Below are 21,600 nucleotides of genomic sequence, written 5' to 3' on the forward strand. Positions count from 1 at the left end.
GGAAAGCTCTTCACTAGAGAGACGCTCTAGCTATCAGAGGGCCCCCTGGGCCACGAATCTGCCCTGGTTGCCTATACACACGCGGCCATCAGACGACACATCCGACCGAGCGTGCAGGGCTCGACCGATAGCGGCGCCCTCTCACACATCTCGCTGCCAGAAAATTACTTCTGGCAGAGATCTAACGATGAAGATTGAGCAACGGCCACGCGTCTCGGGGCATGTCCCTTGATGCGGTTTAGCAGAGGAGGGGATGTTGTTGGTATAAGAAACCTGCTCATCCTCATCCATCTCTTGCCAGTACAACCACAAATTAGGACTCGCTCAATCCAGACGAAGAACGATGAGACAATGCCTCCTCCTTGCAAGCGGTTTTTCCGCTGCTTCTGCTTCCACTTTGGCCAGCATCTGCAGCACATCTAACATCCAAAACAGCTTGCCTAGCAGCTCCGACATCGATGGCCTGATCTTTCGCGACGTGACGGCTCAGGCTGTCTATAATTCCTCGGTTGAAGCTGGCAACAACTACCCAGCGGCTACTGGTCGGAATTTTTGCAACGTGACTGCCGCATACAAGCATGCCGGCAAGGATGACGCAGTAGGTTTTGCAACGCTCGACTTGTTTCCTAGAACTCATGTTGACGACGAATCGAACAGATCAACGTTTGGTACTACTTCCCTGATCCTGCCCAATACCAAGGTCGCTTCCTTGCCACGGGTGGCGGAGGCTTCGCCATCAATTCTGGCGCTTCCGGTTTGGAGGGTGGTCTAGTATACGGCGCCGTTGCTGGATGCACTGACGGTGGCATGGGATGGGGCGGTCAGCTCAACGACGTCGTCCTCAAAGCGAACGGAAGCCTGGACTACGACATTATCAACAACTTCGGATATTTGTCGATCCACGAGATGACCGAGATTGGCAAGACCATGAGCAAGAACATCTACAATTCGTCCAAGCTGTATTCGTATTACCAGGGGTGCTCTGAGGGAGGTCGTGATGGCTGGTCTCAGGTGCAGAGGTACTCGGACCAGTTCGATGGCGCTGTCGTTGGCGCTCCGGCTTTCCGTCAATCGCACCAGCAGCCGAATCATGACTGGCCGCAGATCTATGAGCAGTCAATTAGCTACGCGCCTAACAGCTGTGCGCTTGAGAAGATCGTCAACGAGACTGTAAACGCTTGTGACGCTCTTGACGGGAAAGTCGATGGCGTCGTTGCACGATCTGATCTTTGCAAGCTGAACTGGCACCCGGAGAACGTTATCGGCAAGAGCTACGCTTGTGCGGCCTCTACGGCCTTCAACCCGATCACTGGTGGCGCGGGTGCAACTACACCAGCCGCAAATGGCACTGTAAACGCGAATGACGTGGCTGTCTTCCTAGCTGTCCAAAACGGTCCCTACGACAGCAAGAACCGCCACCTATACGTCGGCTTTCAGCCTGGAACGGACACCTCATCCAATGCTGCAGGGACCTACTCGAACAAAACAGGATCCTACGAAATCGCTGCCATCACCGACATCGGCGCCGAGTGGATCACCGAGCTGCTCCAGGAAGTGAACAGTACCTCTCTCTCCTTGGATGGCGTTACAGTCGACACGCTGCGCGGCTGGATGATCGAGGGAATGCAGAAGTACGCCGGCACGTTGAACACCGTCTGGACGGACCTGCAAGAATTCAGTGAGGCTGGCGGCAAGATCATCCACTACCATGGTGAAGCAGACAACAGCATCCCGACTCTCTCGTCTGTCATCTACCAGGAGCAAGTCCGACGCGTCATGTACCCTGATCTCAGCTACGAGGACTCGCTGGAGAAGCTGCATGAGTTTTACCGTCTGTACATTGTTCCGGGAGCTGCTCACTGCTCGCCCAGCGCGGAGAATGGGCCGTTCCCGCAGACTGTGCTGGGATCTATGATCGAGTGGGTGGAGAATGAAGTCGTGCCTGTGCAGCTGAACGCAACCGTCTTGCAGGGTCCGGAGGAAGGCAACGCTGAGAAGATCTGCACGTTCCCTTACAGGCCGATGTGGAGTGGCAATACGACTGAACACAAGTGCGTGATGCCGGAGAAGGATGCTTTGGATACCTGGTTCCCCGTGCTTGATTCTATCCCTCTCAACAGTTACGGCAATGCTTGAGAGCTAGGGCATGTTGACTGGTGAGAGTCGATTTGGAGATGACAATATCTCGAGAGCTTAATAGTAAACTAAGTAGTCGGTACACATTTGACCCGTCGAACGAATAATGATTATTAGAGGTGACTTTCTATCTTGGTGTGGAACCCGGAGAAAATGTATGTTTCTTGAACCCTCGCGTGCCTCGGCCTTTGGCGAACGACTCTCCAAATTGCGGGCAGATGACGAACGTTGGCGTCCAATCGCGACATCGCCGTGAACGTCAACTGGAGAGCTTCGCGTAACTCTTGCTTCCCTTTGAACCACGCATACAGACACGCGGCATCTGCCCAACAACCTCAAAATGGCTTCAGCAAAGTCTGTCGCAGCCACAGTGCTCAGGAGCAACCTTGGCCGCCAATGCCGCAGCGCATTCGCTCCCAGACAATTCCAGAACGGCCTCACCAAAGCGCAGCCCACCCAGCGCGCTGTCCGACCGGCCTTCGTCCCAGTCCGATGGCACTCCGTTCCTCCTTCGGCAAGCTCGAAAAATTACGAGTTCGGCGAGATCAAGGAGCTCAGCAGTTCTCCCTCTGCTGAACGCCTGCTGATTGGTAAGCTTCGCTCCGCGCCTCCTGCCATCCAACTAGAAGTATACTAACCTTTTCAACCCAGACGTTCGTGAGCCTTCCGAGTATGAAGCGGGTTTCATCCCCAGCGCGATCAACATCCCGGTCAAGTCGCAGCCCGACGCGATGTTCCTGCCCGAGGAGGAGTTCGAGGACCGCTTCGGCTTCAGCAAGCCGGCGATGGACCAGGAGCTAGTGTTCTACTGCAAGGCAGGCGTGCGGAGCTCGGCTGCCGCGCAGCTGGCCAAGCAGTACGGATACAAGAATGTCTCGGAGTACAGAGGGAGCTGGCTGGACTGGGAGAAAAATGGCGGGCAGTCGAGCAAGCCTTGAGTGAAAAGAAGCATGATTGTATACAACACTTGCACGCCTTTGCTTTGGTGCTACGATGCGATATCACTTTGTGCCGTGTCCTTATATGAACCGTCATATACGTGCCTATCGATGAAGCAGCCGAGTGGGGCTTTCTCATTGAATTCTACAACGCGAGAATGCTGGCGCTGCACAGAATCTCACGCACAGCAGGACTGGAAAATGCACATACGCAACGTTGGAAGGGATTTCGCTCTAGTAAAGCTGTTGACCATTGGCCTTCCCTTGTGATCAAGTAGATAGCATGTTCCGACCTTGCACCTACATATCGACTTTTGTTGCTCCAATTATGTCGACGTGAATAACGAATATGTATTTGAAATTGATTTCGCCTTCAATGCCTCACAGTGTAGCATTCTTGTGCTCGTGCCATATGGCTCGATCAAACGTTGTATAGTGTCTGCTCGCGATGTATGTGTCAGTCACGACACTTTCGTCCGCCAGAGGATGAGCATGAAGCTAGGATTGATATATTATGGAGGAGGACGCAAATATCGTCTAATAAACCCCAGACATAACCTAGATATATCCAGAAAAGCCTAAACTCAGACTTAGGAAGTGGCTACGGGGCAATGAACAGCACATAACCCAACCATGACCACTGTGTCCTGACCGTGAACAACCCCAACCCTAACCCTAGCAACCCACACCTCGCTTGAGATTTGAAAGACCGCATGCGGACTGGACGCGGCATGTTCACTCATGCGAGTTAAAGAAGGTTGTGAGCTAGATATACAGTTCCCATCAGACGGACAGATTGATCTATCAGTCTACCGACAGCGCATCCTTGAGCTCAGCAAAATGCCCCTTGAACTCCTCCGCCATCTTGCCCTCCGTATCCGCCACAATCGTGCAGACGAGCGAGTAATTATTGTACAGGAACCTGTCTCTCTTCCTAGCCTCCGGAACACTCTTACTTTGCTTGACAAGGAATGCCTCGTATTCTTTTCGCAGCCTGCCGAGACTGCTGCCAATGGGCTCGTCGTCTCCAGCTTCGCTGCTCAGCGACAAAATGCCTTGCAGGAAGTTGGCAAATCGTTGCGTGAGAGGATGGGGAGCGGTGCTCTGTGATGACGCCGAAGAGGACGTCAGACTCAGAGCCGAACCTGCGGGCTTGCCAGACAGCGACGCTGTGAGCTTGCGCACTGATTCGCAATGAACGTCAATGATACGCTGGAATCGGGGCCACAGAAGCATATTGGTGCCGTTGATGTAGCCTTCGACGGCGGGCACTTTGCGGCGTTGGAGCTCGAAAGCAAAGTGTTGGTTCAGACGGACACAGGTCAGTATTCCGAGGGCGTCGACGCTCTGTTCGACAAGCTGACGGGTGAGGGCTTGACCTAGCTCGAATGTCGGCTGGAAGATCTCGTTGAACTTTCGGTTGGTGGCGTGGAAGGACTGCTTGGTGAAGAATTCAGTCAAGAATGAGTATTCTGCAGATGCGTTGTCGACAAGCGCAAGGTTGAATGCCCGGAATGGAACTTCCAAGTAGTGAGTGCCTTTATCTTCCTCCGCAAGGTAGGACGAGAGGGCCGTGTCGTTAGTTGTCCGTAGATTCTCCGTACGGCGACCAATCGAGAAAGCATCATGTGGTGGTGCGCCGGGCTTGACCGTTTTCCGAGCTGGGTCAGCAGCAATGGCCTCGGTCTGATCAATATTATGTATGTTCAACTTGTCCAGAGCAGTCCTGTACCGGGTAAAATTGTTGAGGTAATACCAACGCATGGTGTTGATGTATGCTTGGGATATCTCTTCACCAAGCTGTGGCTGGCGCTGCGCGAGGAATCCAAATACACCACGATATCGCAAAAAGCTGTTCTGCTGAATGATCTGAGCGTTGATACTAGGTGAGCGCAACGCTTTGATCTGTGCAACAACGTAATCTCTGATGCGTTCCACGGCTTTGTTTGACACGTCGTCGACCAAAGGTCGAATATCTTGGGCAGCTTTGATATCCTTGCCCTCTTTGAGTTTCGCATCGATGCTTCTGGAGCGCTTTTCCAGCTCTTCCAATGCTCTCACCCAGGAATCGTCCACTGTGCCCTCAGCTATCTTCCTGACAGCAGCAGGTGGTATGCCGAAAGCCTCCACTTCTGGCGCCAGCACCTTCTCGACGACTTTCCGATTTTCTAATTTTGTGTTCAGGGTGGTGGAACGATTCTGCAGTGTTTCAATCTCAGCTGCTACGGCAGCCAGATCCGCCTGGAAGCTGGTAAGATATGTCTCAACGGAGCTGAGGACCTCATCGCAGGACACTATGGATTTGTGCAGGTCTTCAAATCTGTCCTTCTCTTTCTCGAAATCCTCAACCGCTGCATCTGTAGACGGTGGAGGTTGGGTTGTGGATGCGGGTTGTGGGCGCGCATTGGCAAACTGTTCAAGGCTCAGACCCCCAAAATCAATGTCCCCATCGATCGCATCTGGTGCGCCGGTTTTTTGTTTGATATCACCTCCTTCATCTTGTCCCTTTGCTGGCAGCGGGCCGAGGATACGCTCAAGCACATCTACTGGATCTTGTACGTCGGTTGCGGGTGAACTAGCCAGATCTCGCCTCAAATTGGAAGCACCGGGTATACGTGCCGCGGCGGGCAGACTATCGGTGGATCCAACGAGCGATGCGGCAGAAAGAGAGGTCGTTCTGGAGGGCAGGCCAGGCCGACGGGGTAATGTGCTGGGCCCTAGCTGGAACGACTTTCGAGGCGACGGCGAATAGGGCCTGTTTGGAGAGCCTCCTGAGGGCGTCGACTGGGCAGATTGCCCCGAGAAGCGCTCCAACCACATATCACGGCGAGGTATCCGAAGTAGTGTGCGCGAGGCGCGACCTTAAAGATGTCCCTCCCTTTAGCCCGTGCCTGGACTCGCGTAGGCATGTGACTTGAAGCTCCCTCTGGCGTGCAGCCAATCAGCGAGGGCTGGTATTGCTCTTCCAGCCGCTCAATCGGGCGGGCAAATGTGGGTCCCGCTCTCGCCCGCCGACTTTGGCGCGGGGCATCGAATATCCTCCCACAATCTTCTCTACCACACGACACAATCTCCGAAAAACTCACTTCCCCAAGCACTTAGTCACCCCTCCACCACCACCCACAACCCAGCAACACTCAGACAAAATGGCCGAGCAGCCCAACGACGCCCAGGTGAGTCGCCCGCGAACACCGACTCCGACACACCTCGGCGCTGCGCCTCTGCATGCGCTGCGACCCTGGAGCATCGCCACGTACTAAACTGACCACCATCACTACAGCATGAGGTCTCCTTCGACAGCGCCGACGCCGGTGCGTCCGCGACCTTCCCGATGCAGTGCTCTGCTCTGAGGAAGAACGGTCACGTTGTCATCAAGGGCCGTCCCTGCAAGATTGTCGACATGTCCACCTCCAAGACCGGCAAGCACGGTCACGCCAAGGTCCACTTGACTGCCATCGACATCTTCACTGGCAAGAAGCTCGAGGATCTGTCCCCGTCCACCCACAACATGGACGTCCCGAACGTCTCCCGCCGCGAGTACCAGCTGGTAAGGAATACCCGAGCAGGAGCGAAAAAGCGGGGCAGATGACTGACTTCGCTTGCGCACAGCTCGACATCACCGACGACGACTTCCTTTCCCTCATGCACGACGACGGCTCCACCAAGGACGACGTCAAGGTCCCGTCCGGCGAGGTTGGTGACAAGATCAACAAGCTCTTCAAGGAGGAGGAGAAGGACACCAGTGCGTATCACCGGAGCCATTTGTCGAATGTACCTGTACTAACGCAATTCCAGACGTCATCATCCTCACTGCCATGGGCGAGGAGTGCGCCATTGACGCCAAGGAGGCCCCCAAGGGCTCCGGTTAAATTTCTCCCGAATCGACTAGATGAGGGGTTTCTTGCAGCGCATGCAGTAGGCATACAATCAATACCAAGCGCTGGCGCGATTAGCGGAATGTTACGACAGCATGGGCTGCGGCCGTCATGCGGACATGCGGGTTTATGAGTTATTGCAAAAGCGATAGCGCATTTGGCAAAAAACAGGAAAGCGATGTTGATTTTTTTCGAATTGGGACGCACCAGCATCCACGTATCTACGACAAGGAAATGATCTGACGTGCTCTCAATTTTTGATACTTTTCTCACTCAGTGATAAGTAACGACATAGTGACCATGCAGGCCAATATTGCGAAAGCGCGTTGTGTCAAAGGTGAATGCTATAACCCCAACCCTAACCCTGTGTACCCTGAAAAGCTGTGTAAAAACCTCGGCTCTCGCCGATGGCGCTCGTCGACTGGTCGCGACGACCATTCAATAATTCTATACACATGTAAACAGCAATCAAAACGGATGAGAATATGTTCGCATTGCTCTGACAAAGTGACGATGAGCATTGAAGGGTTAGTTAGCTGAAATAGTTCATTCCAGCTTCCTATGTCCGAAGCTGCCATCGCGCTTCACACCTGTATGCACATTTAACAAGGATCCGGACGCATGGCCACCGACAGCGAGCGCACACCACAATGAGGCGAACGACAATAGTCTCTCACCCATCACCGCAGCCACAAGATGTCGTTGCGAGCTCACAAACGCCCTGAGCCCTGCGGCGAAGAAAACTGTGGTTCACGCAGATTTCACGTCGGCGACGATGGCTACACATACTGCGACCGAGGTCACCAGCAATCACACGTAAGTGAAGCTGCCGAAACGCTGCCAATAAGGCTATGTTTTCCTTGCTGTCCATATTAAGGATCCCACTGACCACCCTCTCCAGCGCGGCACTGTCATCGCTGAAGACACAGGCGAGCTCGTCCAACTCGGCCGCAAACAACGCCGCCGCGATTCGGACGCCGAATCGTCCGCGCGAAGTCGCTCGAGAGGCTTCACCGGCTCCAAAGCTCTCGAACATTACCTACTGGCCCTGCAGCTCGTGCTGAGGAAACAAGTCGCGTGGCTGGTGAGCGTCGCGAAACTCCCCGCGGAGCTCGAGGTGCGTTTTATGTCTTTCCTTCGTACTTCATCTCACCCCGACCTCCTCAGCCTTACGAGCCAGAGCGCTTCAGCATGTCTTTGCGAAACGTCCGCTTGTGCCAGACACGCTCAGACGAAACGACGAGGGGGACGTTTGCTGTCTCTTGCAAGTACTATGTCTCGACGACTCACAGACACATTGATCGCGAGACCTCACAAGGCAAAAACATTGTACTGACGCTACTCCACCCCCCCCGCAGGCCATCACCCGCGACATCTGGGCCCTACGCCTGCGCCGCCTGCAAAGCCGCGTCTCCTACGACTCCGAAACCGACACCGAAGCGCCCTCGCAAGTCTTCAGCTCGCAGTCCGAGAACGAATCCGCCACCTCGCGCGGCGGCGGCAGCAGCACCATCGGCCGACGGCGCAAACGCCACGTCAAAACGGACGGCACCGTCAACCTCGCCGAGACGCTGGCGGTGCTGCACGTGAGCGCCGCGCTGCTGCGCATCCCGCTGACAATCGCCGACATAGTCGACAAAATCGACACGGGCGAGCTGCTCTACTACTCCGCCGCGCGCGCCGTGCCCGCGACGCTGCTCGAGCGGCTGCCGCCCGAGTTCCAAGGCCTGCTGGAGCCGCAGCGGCAGCTGCGAGGAAGCGCGCTGCACAAGCGCGTGCTGGAGCTGGCGGCGCTGCTGGGCGGCGAGTTCGGGATGGAGGCGCCGCGCGCGAACGTGCCGCTGCTGCTGTACAGGTGGATGGGGGAGCTGGCGCTGCCGCTCGAGGTGTATGCCGGGACGCGGCGGCTGGCGCGCGAGCTGGGGGCGGACTTCACGGTGCAGGTTCGGGAGGGGGGCGCGGGCTCGCCGGTGCTGCTGCGGTACCCTGAGGTGCAGCTGATGGCGTTGCTGGTCGTGGCGACGAAGCTGTTCTTTCCGCTGGACGATGTCGAGCGCCATCCGACGTCGGCGCAGGACCTGTCCGCTCTACAGATGGACTGGGACGCTTGGGACGCCACACACAATGTCTCTTCTTCTTCCTCTACAGAGCAAGACAATGCCGCACGCGGCGAGCTGCGCTTCAGCGAAGCTGCCGGCGTCACCGAGCCCGACTGCCTGACAATGGGCGAGGCGGAACTAGACCGATACCTAGACTGGTACGAGACGAACCTCGCGAGCGAGAGCGTGCGCGAGCAAGGCCGAGCAGGCCGCGACGCCGACTTCCGGCGCACGCTGATGCGGCTGTTTCCCACTCAGCCCTCGTCTCGCGCTCCACCCGTCGAAGGCGAAGACAGCGTCGGAGGCGAAGACAGAAGTCTCGCGCGCTCGTCGGCGGACGAGGCGACACAGCGTCTCAGGCGAGTGCAACAAGCGCTGCGGCCGCGGGGGATTGTTGTCTCAGCGGGAGATGGAGCAGGCGGCGTCGAGCAAGGAAAAGTCGCGCGAGCGGGGAGTTTCTACAGGCGGCATCGCGAGGCGGCGGACCTGGAAGGGCCGACGAGGACGCTTTATGCCAAAGCGGCGACGCTGGCGGGCGTGGCGCTGGAGGAGATGACGCGGGCGGTATTTCTAACAGAGAGGGGATTGCAGAAGCGCGAGCAGCGCGGCGCGAGGGAGGAGGACGCAGGGGAGGAATAGCGAGGGAGAGGGCGTTGAAAAATTTGGGCTATGACAAAGCCCGACGAGGGCGATATTGAGACATAATGAAAATCACCACCTCGTTTCTGGCAGTGCTGTTGGGAGTGGAAGTTGGGCGAACGGCCGCCGGCCGCTGACCGCTGGGATGCCGCGTGTATCGGAGAGTTTGCACAGGGCGAGATCAGCGCGGAGCGAACCCCTTCCCTGTTTAACGGTCGAGGGAAAGGCAGTTTGCGCGTCAGCACTCGTTCGCGTGAGGTGATGTTGTTGTTGTCAGCTGTCAGGACCGTTTCCGCCCAATTTCCAAACGCTCGGTGCCCGTTTAGCGCCAGATCTCGGAATCAAGCGGGCCCTGCCTATAGTAGGATCGCGATGCCTATATGAGCAGAGCAAGGGCTCTCCACGCAAGCGGGTGATGCCGGCATGGAGATGAACAGACGTCGAGAGAGTGAGCACTGTGTCTGATTACTCGATCCACCGTGCGAGGTGCGAATTGGAGGTGTCGCAGAGCGTGTCTTCGAGCGAGCGACGGTCGCGGGTGGGAAGAACGGAGGGTCGTCCGTTCCAACATCAAAACGCTGCCAACCGACAAAACACTTGAAGATACCTGATTGACTGTCACCCCGCGGTGTGACCAGATTCATGCAGACGGGTGTCTGAAATGCGCCGGGCCGGCCATGAGGAGGCAGGGGGAGTGGCTCTCCTGAAAGGGACAGGTCGATGCAGAGAGATGGCAGATCTGGTGGGCTGTCGCGCGGGCGGCGCTGGCACCGGTGGTGAGGTCCACCTCGTCGACCCGCCATTGGCCAGCTGCGCGGGCTCGCGGTGACTTTCGACGATCCCGTCGCGGCTCCAACAGTTTTGTGGGGTGGAGCATTCGGCGGTCGGTGATCCCCCAGACGTGCTCGCAACTCTCCTTTCCACTGCCGGCGGGTCGGCTAGTGCTGTTTTCGCTATCGCATCGTCCTGTCATGCTGAGGGCGCGTGCCCGCCTATATTGCTCGAGGCCGCTATAAGGGCAGCCAGCGCCGGCGCCTTATGCCCTGTTCGTTCGAGCCGCTGTGGCCCCGGCCACCCCTGCTCCCGTTCATGCACTGGTAGGCTACTGCCGGCACGCAGCTACATGCTGGCGCTCCTGTGGCTAGAGAGCTGCGCGCCCTGGGTCGGGAGTCGGGGGCGCCTCCTGGAGTGGGGAGGAGAGCGGCGGTGTAGGCCTGATGTTGCGTTGATGCGACGTGCGGTGGAGAGGGCGAGGGCAGCGTGCTCCATTGCTCCCTCGAGGTGCATCGATGCGCGCGCGGAATACTGCGCGGCCAGACCGCCAGCAGGGCGCGCAGACTCTGCGTGCGCGCGTGCCCGGCCAAGATGCAATAGCGTCCCGAGCAGGCCGGCGACGGCATGCGAGGCCGAGTGCGATGCTATCACGGGGCAGGGGAGCGTACGATCTCTTCACGGGCAGGCGAGGGTGTGCCAGGCCATCACGCCGCATATGTGGCATCGCCGACGGCAGCTGGGATGCGACCCCTGCGTGTGCGGGCGCGGGCGCAGGCGATGAAGAGCGCGCGGCGGCGAGTGAGGGCAGAGGCGCAGGGTTGGCAGCGCGCAGGCGGCCCAGGGGAGTCGGTGGTGTGGCGCGCAGTGGTACCTGACGATCCGTGAGCCGTCGCAGGGCCGCATTTGCAACGCACAGCGCGCCGCCCGCCTGGCGATGCACGTCAGGACTGCTGCTTCGGGGCGGCGCATCCTGGCCCATCTGGCATGCCGTGTTGCATCCGCCGCAGGTGCTGCCTCCATGCGGCCTCCGCGGGCTGCCCTCAGCCACTTCGGGCGTTGCCAGCGGGCGCGCCAGAGCTTTGCGCGCGCGCGCCCGTACACCTGCCTACTGCGCTATACTGTTCGCCGTTGCTCGCCCGCGCGCACCCCAGCGCGCACAACCCCCATTGCCCGCCTCACTGACCTCGTCGTCGCCCTCATCGTCCGGGCTGCGTCGCGCCAGCCCGCTCGCCAGCCCTGTCGCCGCCTGCCCGCCCGTCCGCTCGCCTGTCCGCCTGCAGCAGCAAGGGATGGCCGTACGTCCTGTGTATCCTCCGGGCACCCCAATGGCGGCGGCGCTGCTCTCTTCGGGCGCCGTCCGTCCTGCCCAGGCGTGCCAGTCTCCCGCGGCTGAGAATGGCCGCACACAGGCTGCGCTCCGCGACATAGGTGGCCGTGGGTGGCCGTGGGTGGCCGTGGGCGGCCCACACGCCCGTCCGCCCATTGCCCGCCGCCCGCAGCGCCTGCGACTCTGGGACGCCCATACCCACGCGCACGCGCGGTGAGCATTGCGCTGAGATTGCGGCATCATCTTGCCGTTGCGCGTGTCCGGCGGTATGCGGGTGCGGTGGTAGACAGTTTAAGCTTCTTTTGGGCCGGCCAGAGTGGGGCTAAAAATAATGTCTCGCAATGGCCGCTATAGCGCATCATACAAGCCGGCTGCTATCGAAGTGGCTCGCTGCGATCGGCTCTACCCACCCAAGATCCTTCTCCCCAGGGCCCTGCGCACACGACGCACGGCGGCGGTGCCATGGGCAGAATGGGCTGGCGTCATGGAGCCAGTCAGCTGCCTTGCCTGCCTTGCCTGCCGTCCTGGCGTCCTGGCCCAGGGAGATGCAGTGGCCCAGTGGCCCCTCAGTCTGGTCTCCTCACTCATCGCTGGCTTTTCTGACTGTTCCCGTGTGTCGAATACAGATCGACGGCTCGCCGTCATCCGTTTCATGGTCATATTGATTGCGCTTTCTATAGCGCAATTCCTCACGGCCGCCGCAACGGTTTCGCCTTCTGATACACATATCTGACCTGACACCACTCCTGCTGGTTTCTTTCCACACCTGCATTCTTCTGGCGAGCCCTCGACGACTCCTCCGCCGTCGGCCAGTCAGTCAGTCAGTCATTCACTCACCCCAGCCAGCCCATCCGGATCACTCTGAAACCGTACTCAGCATCTCGGATCCGCTCTCCTGGCTTCCATTCCAAGACCTATCCCACCCACCTGGATTGCACCCACACCGACGCGTCTAACCACAAGGTCAACATCGTTCGAGCACCGCTTTCAGCTCACCCCGCCTCCGGAAACACGACCTGCCTAATCGATTTCACCGCCCATCACGAATCCACATTGACACTTGTGGCTTCGGCAACCTGCACTTAATACCAGTCACCTGACGACGAAACACTTTCGCTTCTACCCTCCTGTTAGACCACGGTCATCAGGATAATCTAATCGCAATAGCCTAAACCGGCGTTAATACCAACCAACTTCCGTGCTCCAGCCCTTGCTGCGCTTGGACCTGTACCCTGTAAGTGTTCAATTGATGGTCATCCCGACGAAATCGATGCGCCCTTTCGCCTCGGGATGCTACACCCAGGCCGCTGGGACGGCGTTTCCCTCTCCATCCTGACCGCAGAGCTGGCCACCACCGCATTCGCCCAAGTGGCGACGGAGACTTTACCCATCGCGGACGTCGCTGACGAATGTTTAATGCCAGTCTCGCAACCCGCAACAATCACAGTCGCTACAGCCTTGTTTCTTTGATCTCGCGTGCGGAGTCGGCACCGGATACCCACAGTAGCCCAACACCAGCCCCTTGGGACGAACGACGGGAACAACCCTGCAATCTCCTGCGAACGCCTGCAATCGCCGCCAGAACTCCATACCAACCGCGCAGATCTCCTTTTTGCGCCCGGCAATTGGTGTGTGAAGAACGCCCCATTGACGACCGTAGCAAAGCAGACCTATTTGCGGGCTGCATGTCTCGAAGCGGATAAGTGCTTTGCTGCTTGGACCACCCAGTTCGCCCAGCCTGCGCTTCCTTGCATCGAATTGAGTTGTAGTACGTCGCGCACCTATTCTGCGGCGTACATCTGTAGCAGACTGCCTCTGCTGCCCGTGTGATTGAACCCATCATTTGCCAAAAAGGCAGAAGACAGACGTATGCGTCACCAGGTGCGTGGAAACCCCTTTCGCCTTGCAACATTCCTTCCCGGCACGAGATGGTCTTGAAAGTGTCAGCGCGAGACTTCTCTTCCTGTGACTGCAACACCCACGCGACCGGCGAACACAATCACTGACAGGCGATCGTGCAGCTTTCCCAGCGTAGCCGCAAGTCACCGGTGATAGTTGATGAAGATTGCGGCATCCCCACCTCAGTGATCGACAGTTATCGAGAGGAGTACGACAGCGGGCCTCTTGGCCCAACGGACCCCAGGACGCTGCTGTTGTCGATGTCGGATTACAAGCAGCCGCAGAGTTACGATGTGTACGGTAAGTTTGTTCCATACTTCTAGCGCTGCCAAATCGCGCATTCCGACGCTTCGCCGCCTGAGCTTGCGAAGCTCCTGCCTAGCGTCGCGCATGCGGGCACTGGGCATGTGAGAGGTCAATTGCGCAGATGACTGACCATGACGCATTCAGATTATAATGCAGCCACACGACCAGAACAGGCACAAGACTACGCTGGATTCGCAGCCAACCCAGCCTATGGGTCCGAGTATGTGGGTGCTCAGGCGCAGGTACCATCTGGTCTCCCGCAGTCAACAGGGCTGAACATGCTGCCGTCTGCACATCAAACGTACGGGACGCATGACCCGACCTATTACAACCAGCAGCAGTCACAGTACCCTGCATATCTGGACTCCGAGGCTCGCCAACTCCCGGAGGTTATTTCCTACTCGCCGGCACAGGGACAGCAAGGCACCAAAGTCACCGTCTACTTCAGGACCAACTACAACCTTGACAGCGCTCCTCAAGCCTCTCTCGTTATGATGTTCGGACAGAAGCGCTGCGACAGCGTTCTGTCCAAGACCTCCCACCAAGGTCCGCCTTACCAGTACGCCCTCACTGCGGATGCGCCTTCGCTCTCATCGACGAACTCTCCGTCTCCTCAGCTCCCTCTTCACATCATGTTCGAGGGCTCCGCGACCTGGCAATCGCCATCGCTCGAGTTCGGCAGCTTCTCGTTCCTCGACGAATACCCCATCGACTCGCCCACTCAGCAGCACGCATCTTCAACCCAGCGCAAGCGCAAGCTCACACCCGAGGCCGAGGAGCGCCGTTCGCCGACCAAGAAGCAGTCGTATGCGGCTCTTCCTCCTTCCACCGGCTCTGACTCCCACGCATACTACCCCAGTGCGCAGCCCGCGATTTCGGTGTCGACCGACTTCGCTCGCCCGACTATGGCTGATGCGTACTCGCAAGCCCGTCGTTTCTCCGTGCCGGAGCCTGTCTACGGTCAGAACATCTCGCGCGTCCAAGCACAGCAGCCTTACTACGGCGCTCAGCCTTCGTCTGCCGCTGCCAGGCTGCAGTCGACCCAGAGCCCGTCATACAACTACTACTCGTCGCTTCCCAACACCACCAGGTCGCCTTCCATGCAAGGTCTCTCTGCTGGAGGCAGATCCTCGATGCTTTCAGCGCCCGGCGGTGGCAGCAACCCGCCTCTGATCCGCACGTCGACCATCACGCAGTCGCCCACGACGCCTGGTGCCCAGTCGCAGTCTTTCAACCCGTACGCAATGTACCCCGCCAACACCAAGGCGATGCTGAAGATCGACGGCGACCTCAACACCATGGTCGACAACTGGACGCCGGAGGAGTGGGACGTCAAGCGTCGCCTGGTGCAATTCAAGCGCAGTCAGGCGGGCAGTGTCATCACCACCACCTTCGAGCCGGTAAGCCCGGAAGAGCGCGCGCCCAACAGCATCTGCGTCAGCTGCATCTACTGGGCGGAGAAGGGTGAGTGTTACGTCACCAGCGTCGACACCATCCAGCTCCTGGAGGCCCTGGTGGCTGTGCGATTCACGGTCGAGGAGAAGAACCGCATCCGTCGCAACCTCGAGGGATTCCGCCCGGCGACCGTGTCCAAGGCGAAGCAGGACAGCGAGGAGTTCTTCAAGCTGATCATGGGCTTCCCCAACCCCAAGCCGCGCAACATTGAGAAGGACGTCAAGGTCTTCCCGTGGCGCATCCTCGCCACGGCCCTCAAGAAGATCATCGGCAAATATGCAAGTCATCCCGCTCCCACAGCTGCAGCCTCGTTGCAAGCGCTAACCAAGCCTCACAGTCCGCCAGCTACTCGTCCACCGCGAGCGCCATGCCTCAGCAGATGCAATCAGCTGCCGGCTACGCGCGCGGCTCCGACGCGGGCCTGCGCCAGATGGCCTCGCCACTCGCGACGACCGCGCCGTCCCACGCCTACGCATCAGCAATGACCACGCAGGCGTACGCGGGATCAGCAGGCTTCGGCCCGTCAGCAGGCCCACCCGACCTCCGCCTCACGGTGCCGGGCGGCTACCAGTCACAGTACGCCCCGTCGGACCTCAGCGCGGCGTCCAGCGCCGGACGCGGCAACTCGTGGGACTTTGGCACGTACATCAGCGCCTCGCCGGCCACCGGCCTGCCCGGATCGGCGCAGGCGACGCAGTACCAGTACGGGATCGGCGCGGGCCAGGCGTCGCAGCAGCGCGTGTCGACGCTGGCGGCGCAGTCGATGAACGAGGGCCGCTTCCTGCCCATGTACGCGCAGGCGGAGGGCAGTCAGCAGACGTCGTCGGGCGCGTAGGGAAGGGCGACCACCCCCGCGGGACGCCTGACTCGAACAAACAATCACAGCATGATGGTGTGCAGCCCTCCCAGAGCCGCAAGGCACGGTGGTGGGTAACGTCGAGGTCGGACTGGCGCGCACTGATTGGGCACGGCATCGCCCGGGGCGCTGCAGGCCGCGCGCAAGACGGCGCGGCCTTCTTGATCCTGTGGCACACGCGCAGCAGAGCGGCAGCCCTCGATTCCATGTCCTGGGCGCCGCGGGCTGCAGCCTTGACTGCTGCTCGACCGTGTGCCCGCGGCCGCCGTGTCACCCGACCTGGCTGCGCAGCGGGTACATGGTGGATACAGCCATCAGTACTATAGTCGGGCGCGCGGTTGGACCCACGCCTGCGGCCCCGGAGATCGGCAAGGGCTTGCTTGCTTGCAGCTGGCGTCGCCGCCAGCCAATCCCGCCGCGCGCCCGGCGTTTGCTGCGCCCGTCACGCTACTCGATCGACGACCGCCCGCATGCACACACAACATCGACGAAACACGCCCCCTTCGACAGACACACGCACATCGTTCTACCTCATACACGGACAACGGAAACGGAAACGGACACGGGCACCGCATCACACTTCGCATTCCGGCGCGCTATACCCCATGCTTGCTTGCTTTTTGGCTTTCTCTCTTTCTCTTAAAGGCATCTAATCACTTCTCGTCGCTTTTATCTCTTATCGCTCGCAGTCGATCGTCGTCGTCGTCGACTCTTGCAGCTTCTTTCAACACAACAACACAACTTAATGTATGAATCACCACGAGACCGGCTCTTTTCCGTCGAAGCACACAATCGACGACCAAAGATGCGCCCTCACTCAACAAACCAACCAACCAACCTTCCATTCTTCTCATCGGATTTTCTTCACACTTTCGTTTCCGCTCGAACTCTCCCACGCTGGAGCATCGAAGCATAATCTAATCACCGACATCTTTTCTTTCTCTTCTATTTCTTTTCGTTTCTGTCGGACAGCTATTCTCGTTTTTTTTTTTTGCTGGCTTTTGCTTTGCTGTACGATATGATACCCAGGACTCACACAAACCAAGCCGCCCGAAGGTCAAAGGGGGAGAAAGACGGATGGATGGATGGGTGCATGGATGGATTGACGGAAAGGGCGGCTTACACGAACATACAAATCACTTTTTCTTCTTCAACAATCGAAATTACTTCAATCTGTTAGATCTTCCCAGCTCGTGAGTCGCTGTCACGTTGTGTGCGTTTGTTTTTGGATTTGAGTGCGAGCAGTGTTGGTGTTCGCGTTGCCTTCGTTGCTTGCCTGCACTTTTTCAACGCCGCGCGCGACTCGTTCGGCCGTTCAGTTCATTATACTTAGAGCTTCATGTCATAATACCTGAAGGATAGATCGCCTTCCAGACCTGACCGAATCCTCTGTACATCCACATCTTCCGTCTCGTCTTCTCCTCCAGATACCAAATTCGTCACTTGACTGGCAAGATCGTTCCCCATTGTCACGAAAGAAAAACGATATCTCTCCCAACGTGTAAGCCGGCCGCATATCGCTTGTGTGAAGAGATGAAGTAGCTAGTGCTGGTGGCGGCATCTTGGTCTAGCTCATGACGATGCCGCCGTCGACGCAGATGCTAAGATAAGGTGTTAGTTTCAATACACAGTCATTTGCAAAGCGATATGCAAAACTGCAGAACGCGCACGAATTTCCCGGCAAGACCGACCTTGCACGCCTCGCGCACGCCTCTCCTCCGCCTGCGGAGTGAAGCCAGAAGATTCGAGGCGCGACCGAAGCGTGCGAGACAAAACCCAGCCAAGCATCTCCCTCGAAAAGCCGAAAAGGAGGGAAAAAAAAACGACTCAAGGAAAACGGCCGAAAACTCACGTCTGCCCCGTCAAATAATCACTCCCCCTGCCCGCCAGATACCCCACCAAGCCCGCAACATCCCTTGGCTCGCTCGTGCGCCCCAGCGCGATCAAGTCGCGACTGAACTGCTTGATCGTCTCGCCCTTGGCGGCGCCTTTGGTCTTGCCCAGCTCCTCGTCGATCAGGTCCCACATCGCCGTGCCGACGATCCCGGGCGCGTAGGCGTTGACGGTGATGCCGTGCTGCGCGAGTTCCATGGCGTAGGCGGAGGTCAGGCCGCGGACGGCGTATTTGGAGGCGGAGTAGTGGGAGAGGAGCGGGAAGGGGCGGAAGGCGACGATTGAGGCTGCGGCGATGAGTTTGCCTGGGAGGGAAGTCAGCGTTTGGGGGGATTGGAAGGGTTTTTTTGGATGAGGCCTGGTGATTCTTCCGCTTTTTCTTTTGTTTCGGGATTTGGGAGAGATGGGATGAAGTCGGAATCGCAGACTTCAATTTTTCCGACTTCAGACCTCACGTACCTGGCTTCTCAACACTGCAGTTTCCTTGAGCGATCATCTGCTTAGCGGCCGTAGAGTGGCAGTTCTGCACGCCGAAGACGTTGATGCGGAACATGCGCTCGAAGTCCTCCGGCGTAAGCTCGAGTAGTGATTTTACCTGCGCGATGCCCGCGTTGGCAACCCTGTTCGCGCAAAAGTATCAGCGGATCTGCTGCTTCGAATAGGAAAAATATAAGTAGAAGTACATCGTGTTCAACGGCCCCAGCGCATCAACGCTCGACCTCACGACACTTTCGACCTCGCTCAAGACCGAGACGTCTCCCAGCGCGACGGTGGACTTCCGGCCGATCTGTGAGATCTCGTGAGCGACTTCTTCGGCGCCCTGCTTGTTGGCCGGGATATCGTTGATGCAGACGTCGTAGCCGTCTTGGGCGAGGCGGAGGGCGATGGATTTGCCGCTGCAGAACGTAGTTGGTTAGGTACAAGATGAGCATGCAACATATTGCTGGTACACGGCCATGGGCGAGTACACGTACATGCCGCGGGCAGAACCAGTCACAATGGCTGTTTGCTTGTCTCCGGTCTGGTATTGAGCCGGGAAAGCGTAGGTACGGTGCTGCTGGAAAGAGGATATTGCTGTTGTGCGAGGGAGCACGCGGCTGGTGCGGGAGAAGACAGTTCGAGGAATCGAGGCCATTGTTGTTAGCTGGACTGAAGACGGGAGAACTGTGATACAAGCTCTGAATGGAATTGGGAAAGGCGCTGGACGCGAATAAAGTAGCTACTCCAGCTATGCTTCGAGTACGGGCTAGTGCTTGCTATGTAACGGGAAAGGCAGGGAGTAAGAGACGCCGGAGATTATATTGAAGAATCAGAGATTGTATACTTGCCCGGAGCAATGGCATATCCGTGCCAAATCCATGGGCGGGCATATGCTACCCCTCACAGAAGAGGAGGAACGCGGCTCGCGTGCTTCTCTCCCGCAAGACCGAGCGATATGGGCACACACGAGGAGTGGCGGAGGTTCGAACCGGCGGGTTCCGATTTCCACTCTTCGCGTGTGGTGAAGCCTCGAAATGATTTTGGAAGAGCCATACGCATGAAATTCGTACCTAGAAGCGCAAGGCTTCACCCGAACTCTGCTGTCCAAGGTGAAGTAGCAGCTGGGACATGGAGGTGGAGAGCTGAGGCGAGCTAGTCGGACGATCTCACAACGCGGAACAGAAGCCGCGCGACGACCCCTCTTCCAATCGCGTCGTCTTGCACGCGTTGTGCAACAATAATGCACCTTGCCCATGCAGCATTGTGAATAGCCTCTTCCACTCGCCCAACACACCATGTCTCGTCCGGCCGCCTCAAGAGGCCTCACCCTCACCGAGGAACTAGAGCGTCTTGAACAGCAGATCACCCTGACGCTGCAAGAGATCGACAGCAACTTCAGCAAAGCTCACCGCATCGTCACCAGCAGCATCCTGCCGATAGTCGAACAATATGGCAAGCACAGCAACGATGTCTGGGAAAGCTCCAAGTTCTGGAAGCAATTCTTCGAGGCGTCCGCAAACGTTTCTCTTTCGGGATACGAGGAGGGAGCACAAGACCAGGACGCTACCAACACCGAAGTCGACGACACCGCAACTGCGCTCGAAACGCCTGAAACAGAGCGACGGCCTGCTGCAGGACACCAGAGCGAGGATGAGGAGGAAGATTCATATACCATCGATTCGCCCACGCAGGTTACAGGCGTGCAATCGACCCCAAAACTGCCCGCTTCCACCACCAAAACACGGCCGGCCCAACAAAAGTCTTCGTTCGGCAAGTCAGCCGCTTCCTCCTACCGATCGCCCTCTCCACGCAAATACACCGGACGAAACCCTCTAGCCGTCTCTCAAACAAGCGAGGAGCCCTCCACGCCGAACGCGCCTGGGAACAGGAACGACGAGAACCTCTTCTCCTCCTCGCCCTTCCAGGCCGAGTCCGCAGTCCGGCCTCAGACTCAACACTCAAACGCAGACGCCGTCCTCCACCGCAATGTCCTCGACAAGAACTACCGCATCCAAGCAACCCCCCACAGCCAGCGCAAACAGCAACAGCAACAACACAAACCCTCCGCGGCCGCCACCCCCGCAACCGCAACCCGCACAACCCGACAACCCTGGGACGACTCGCCCGGCTCCTCGCCCGAAATCTCCGCGCCCCAACTACGCAGCGACCTCTTCTCGCCCGCACCCGTGCCCAAACCCCGCGCCGCGCAGCCACAACAACCCCCTCAGCCCCTCACACCAGGCATCTCAGTCCTCACGCCCGCCAAACCCACCTCGACGGGCGTGCGCACAACCAGCACCGGCCGCCCCCTCATCAGCCCCGCCAACCGCAGCTCGCGGCTCTTCTCGGGCGCTGAGTCGGACTCGGACGACGACTCGCTGGGCATGTCGCCGCCGAAGACGATGCAGTTCCACGTGCCGCAGAGCCGGCTGCTGCAGACGCCCGCGCGCGAGGCGAGCCGCAAGATCGTGGAGGATCTGCTGTTGACGGCGGGCGCGGACGCGACGGATGAGATTGAGGGGCAGGAGGAGAGTGGGTTTGTGGAGGAGCCGAGCCCGAGTGTTGTTAGGAAGGCGTGGGAGGAGGATGACACGTTCTGAGGGCTTTCAGTATCGTTGTAGATGCAGCGCCCCTGGCCCTTGTTGTGTATAGATGCAGTCATATCCTGCAGAGCTTGCTCTAAACTACATCAAATGGTACCTTAGTACGCTTTGATATTGCCTTCGACCGTGATCAGCCAGCCAATTGCTCACCACAATTTACCTTCATTACCTCCATCTCACCAATCATGTTTTCCATCACCTCAACTTCCCCGTGCAACCGCATGTGAAGCCGTAAGAATGAGATATACAAGACCAACAATCCACGGGAAAGAGCACAGAGATGCAGGTCCAGAAACAAGTTGTCAACAAAAACCGGCTGG

General features: G+C 58.2%; 8 protein-coding genes across 8 annotated transcripts; 6 read left to right on the top strand and 2 right to left on the bottom strand.

Moving 5' to 3' along the window:
- Nucleotides 1-136: 136 nt before the first annotated feature.
- On the top strand, nt 137-2,243 carry WHR41_05633 (uncharacterized protein). The gene is made up of 2 exons (XM_069374238.1): nt 137-598; nt 658-2,243. The coding sequence occupies exons 1-2, from the start codon at nt 344-346 to the stop codon at nt 2,134-2,136; spliced, it is 1,734 nt and encodes a 577-aa protein (XP_069228523.1). The 5' UTR covers nt 137-343; the 3' UTR covers nt 2,137-2,243.
- A 110-nt stretch (nt 2,244-2,353) lies between these two features.
- WHR41_05634 (uncharacterized protein) lies at nt 2,354-3,400 on the top strand. The gene is made up of 2 exons (XM_069374239.1): nt 2,354-2,726; nt 2,788-3,400. Exons 1-2 carry the CDS (start codon nt 2,477-2,479, stop codon nt 3,072-3,074), a joined length of 537 nt encoding a protein of 178 aa, XP_069228599.1. The 5' UTR covers nt 2,354-2,476; the 3' UTR covers nt 3,075-3,400.
- Nucleotides 3,401-3,878: 478 nt separating this feature from the next.
- On the bottom strand, nt 3,879-5,894 carry WHR41_05635 (uncharacterized protein; the record flags this gene model as incomplete). Its single annotated transcript, XM_069374240.1, has 1 exon — nt 3,879-5,894. One exon carries the CDS (start codon nt 5,892-5,894, stop codon nt 3,879-3,881), a length of 2,016 nt encoding a protein of 671 aa, XP_069228528.1.
- A 232-nt stretch (nt 5,895-6,126) lies between these two features.
- ANB1 (Eukaryotic translation initiation factor 5A) lies at nt 6,127-7,203 on the top strand. Its single transcript, XM_069374241.1, has 4 exons — nt 6,127-6,247; nt 6,355-6,621; nt 6,684-6,816; nt 6,870-7,203. Exons 1-4 carry the CDS (start codon nt 6,221-6,223, stop codon nt 6,941-6,943), a joined length of 501 nt encoding a protein of 166 aa, XP_069228526.1. The 5' UTR covers nt 6,127-6,220; the 3' UTR covers nt 6,944-7,203.
- A 253-nt stretch (nt 7,204-7,456) lies between these two features.
- On the top strand, nt 7,457-9,687 carry WHR41_05637 (uncharacterized protein; the record flags this gene model as incomplete). Its single annotated transcript, XM_069374242.1, has 3 exons — nt 7,457-7,765; nt 7,851-8,066; nt 8,308-9,687. The coding sequence occupies exons 1-3, from the start codon at nt 7,646-7,648 to the stop codon at nt 9,685-9,687; spliced, it is 1,716 nt and encodes a 571-aa protein (XP_069228527.1). The 5' UTR covers nt 7,457-7,645.
- A 3,924-nt stretch (nt 9,688-13,611) lies between these two features.
- Nucleotides 13,612-16,283, top strand: WHR41_05638 (uncharacterized protein; the record flags this gene model as incomplete). Its single annotated transcript, XM_069374243.1, has 4 exons — nt 13,612-13,669; nt 13,810-13,987; nt 14,138-15,726; nt 15,786-16,283. Exons 1-4 carry the CDS (start codon nt 13,658-13,660, stop codon nt 16,281-16,283), a joined length of 2,277 nt encoding a protein of 758 aa, XP_069228529.1. The 5' UTR covers nt 13,612-13,657.
- A 1,146-nt stretch (nt 16,284-17,429) lies between these two features.
- WHR41_05639 (uncharacterized protein) lies at nt 17,430-19,651 on the bottom strand. Its single transcript, XM_069374244.1, has 5 exons — nt 19,172-19,651; nt 18,881-19,093; nt 18,657-18,817; nt 18,157-18,502; nt 17,430-17,905 (listed from the first exon to the last, which is right to left on the bottom strand). Exons 1-5 carry the CDS (start codon nt 19,330-19,332, stop codon nt 17,872-17,874), a joined length of 915 nt encoding a protein of 304 aa, XP_069228530.1. The 5' UTR covers nt 19,333-19,651; the 3' UTR covers nt 17,430-17,871.
- A 321-nt stretch (nt 19,652-19,972) lies between these two features.
- Nucleotides 19,973-21,277, top strand: WHR41_05640 (uncharacterized protein; the record flags this gene model as incomplete). The annotated part of the gene is made up of 1 exon (XM_069374245.1): nt 19,973-21,277. One exon carries the CDS (start codon nt 19,973-19,975, stop codon nt 21,275-21,277), a length of 1,305 nt encoding a protein of 434 aa, XP_069228629.1.
- Between the last annotated feature and the right edge of the window lie 323 nt (nt 21,278-21,600).

Source organism: Cladosporium halotolerans, assembly GCF_011745625.1.
Source record: "Cladosporium halotolerans strain TM138-S3 chromosome Unknown Sca19, whole genome shotgun sequence".
Lineage (NCBI taxonomy): Eukaryota > Fungi > Ascomycota > Dothideomycetes > Cladosporiales > Cladosporiaceae > Cladosporium > Cladosporium halotolerans.

Bases quoted from the DNA above. Each gene is read 5' to 3' on its own strand.
- WHR41_05633 (XM_069374238.1), top strand. From the start codon at position 344: ATGAGACAATGCCTCCTCCTTGCAAGCGGTTTTTCCGCTGCTTCTGCT. The intron at 599-657 runs GTAGGTTTTGCA...CGAATCGAACAG, and splicing joins ATGCCGGCAAGGATGACGCA to ATCAACGTTTGGTACTACTT.
- WHR41_05634 (XM_069374239.1), top strand. From the start codon at position 2,477: ATGGCTTCAGCAAAGTCTGTCGCAGCCACAGTGCTCAGGAGCAACCTT. The intron at 2,727-2,787 runs GTAAGCTTCGCT...TTTTCAACCCAG, and splicing joins TGCTGAACGCCTGCTGATTG to ACGTTCGTGAGCCTTCCGAG.
- ANB1 (XM_069374241.1), top strand. From the start codon at position 6,221: ATGGCCGAGCAGCCCAACGACGCCCAG. The intron at 6,248-6,354 runs GTGAGTCGCCCG...CCATCACTACAG, and splicing joins AGCAGCCCAACGACGCCCAG to CATGAGGTCTCCTTCGACAG. The intron at 6,622-6,683 runs GTAAGGAATACC...GCTTGCGCACAG, and splicing joins CCCGCCGCGAGTACCAGCTG to CTCGACATCACCGACGACGA.
- WHR41_05639 (XM_069374244.1), bottom strand. From the start codon at position 19,332: ATGGCCTCGATTCCTCGAACTGTCTTCTCCCGCACCAGCCGCGTGCTC. The intron at 19,094-19,171 runs GTACGTGTACTC...TACGTTCTGCAG, and splicing joins ACTGGTTCTGCCCGCGGCAT to CGGCAAATCCATCGCCCTCC. The intron at 18,503-18,656 runs GTACGTGAGGTC...CTTCCCTCCCAG, and splicing joins CTGCAGTGTTGAGAAGCCAG to GCAAACTCATCGCCGCAGCC.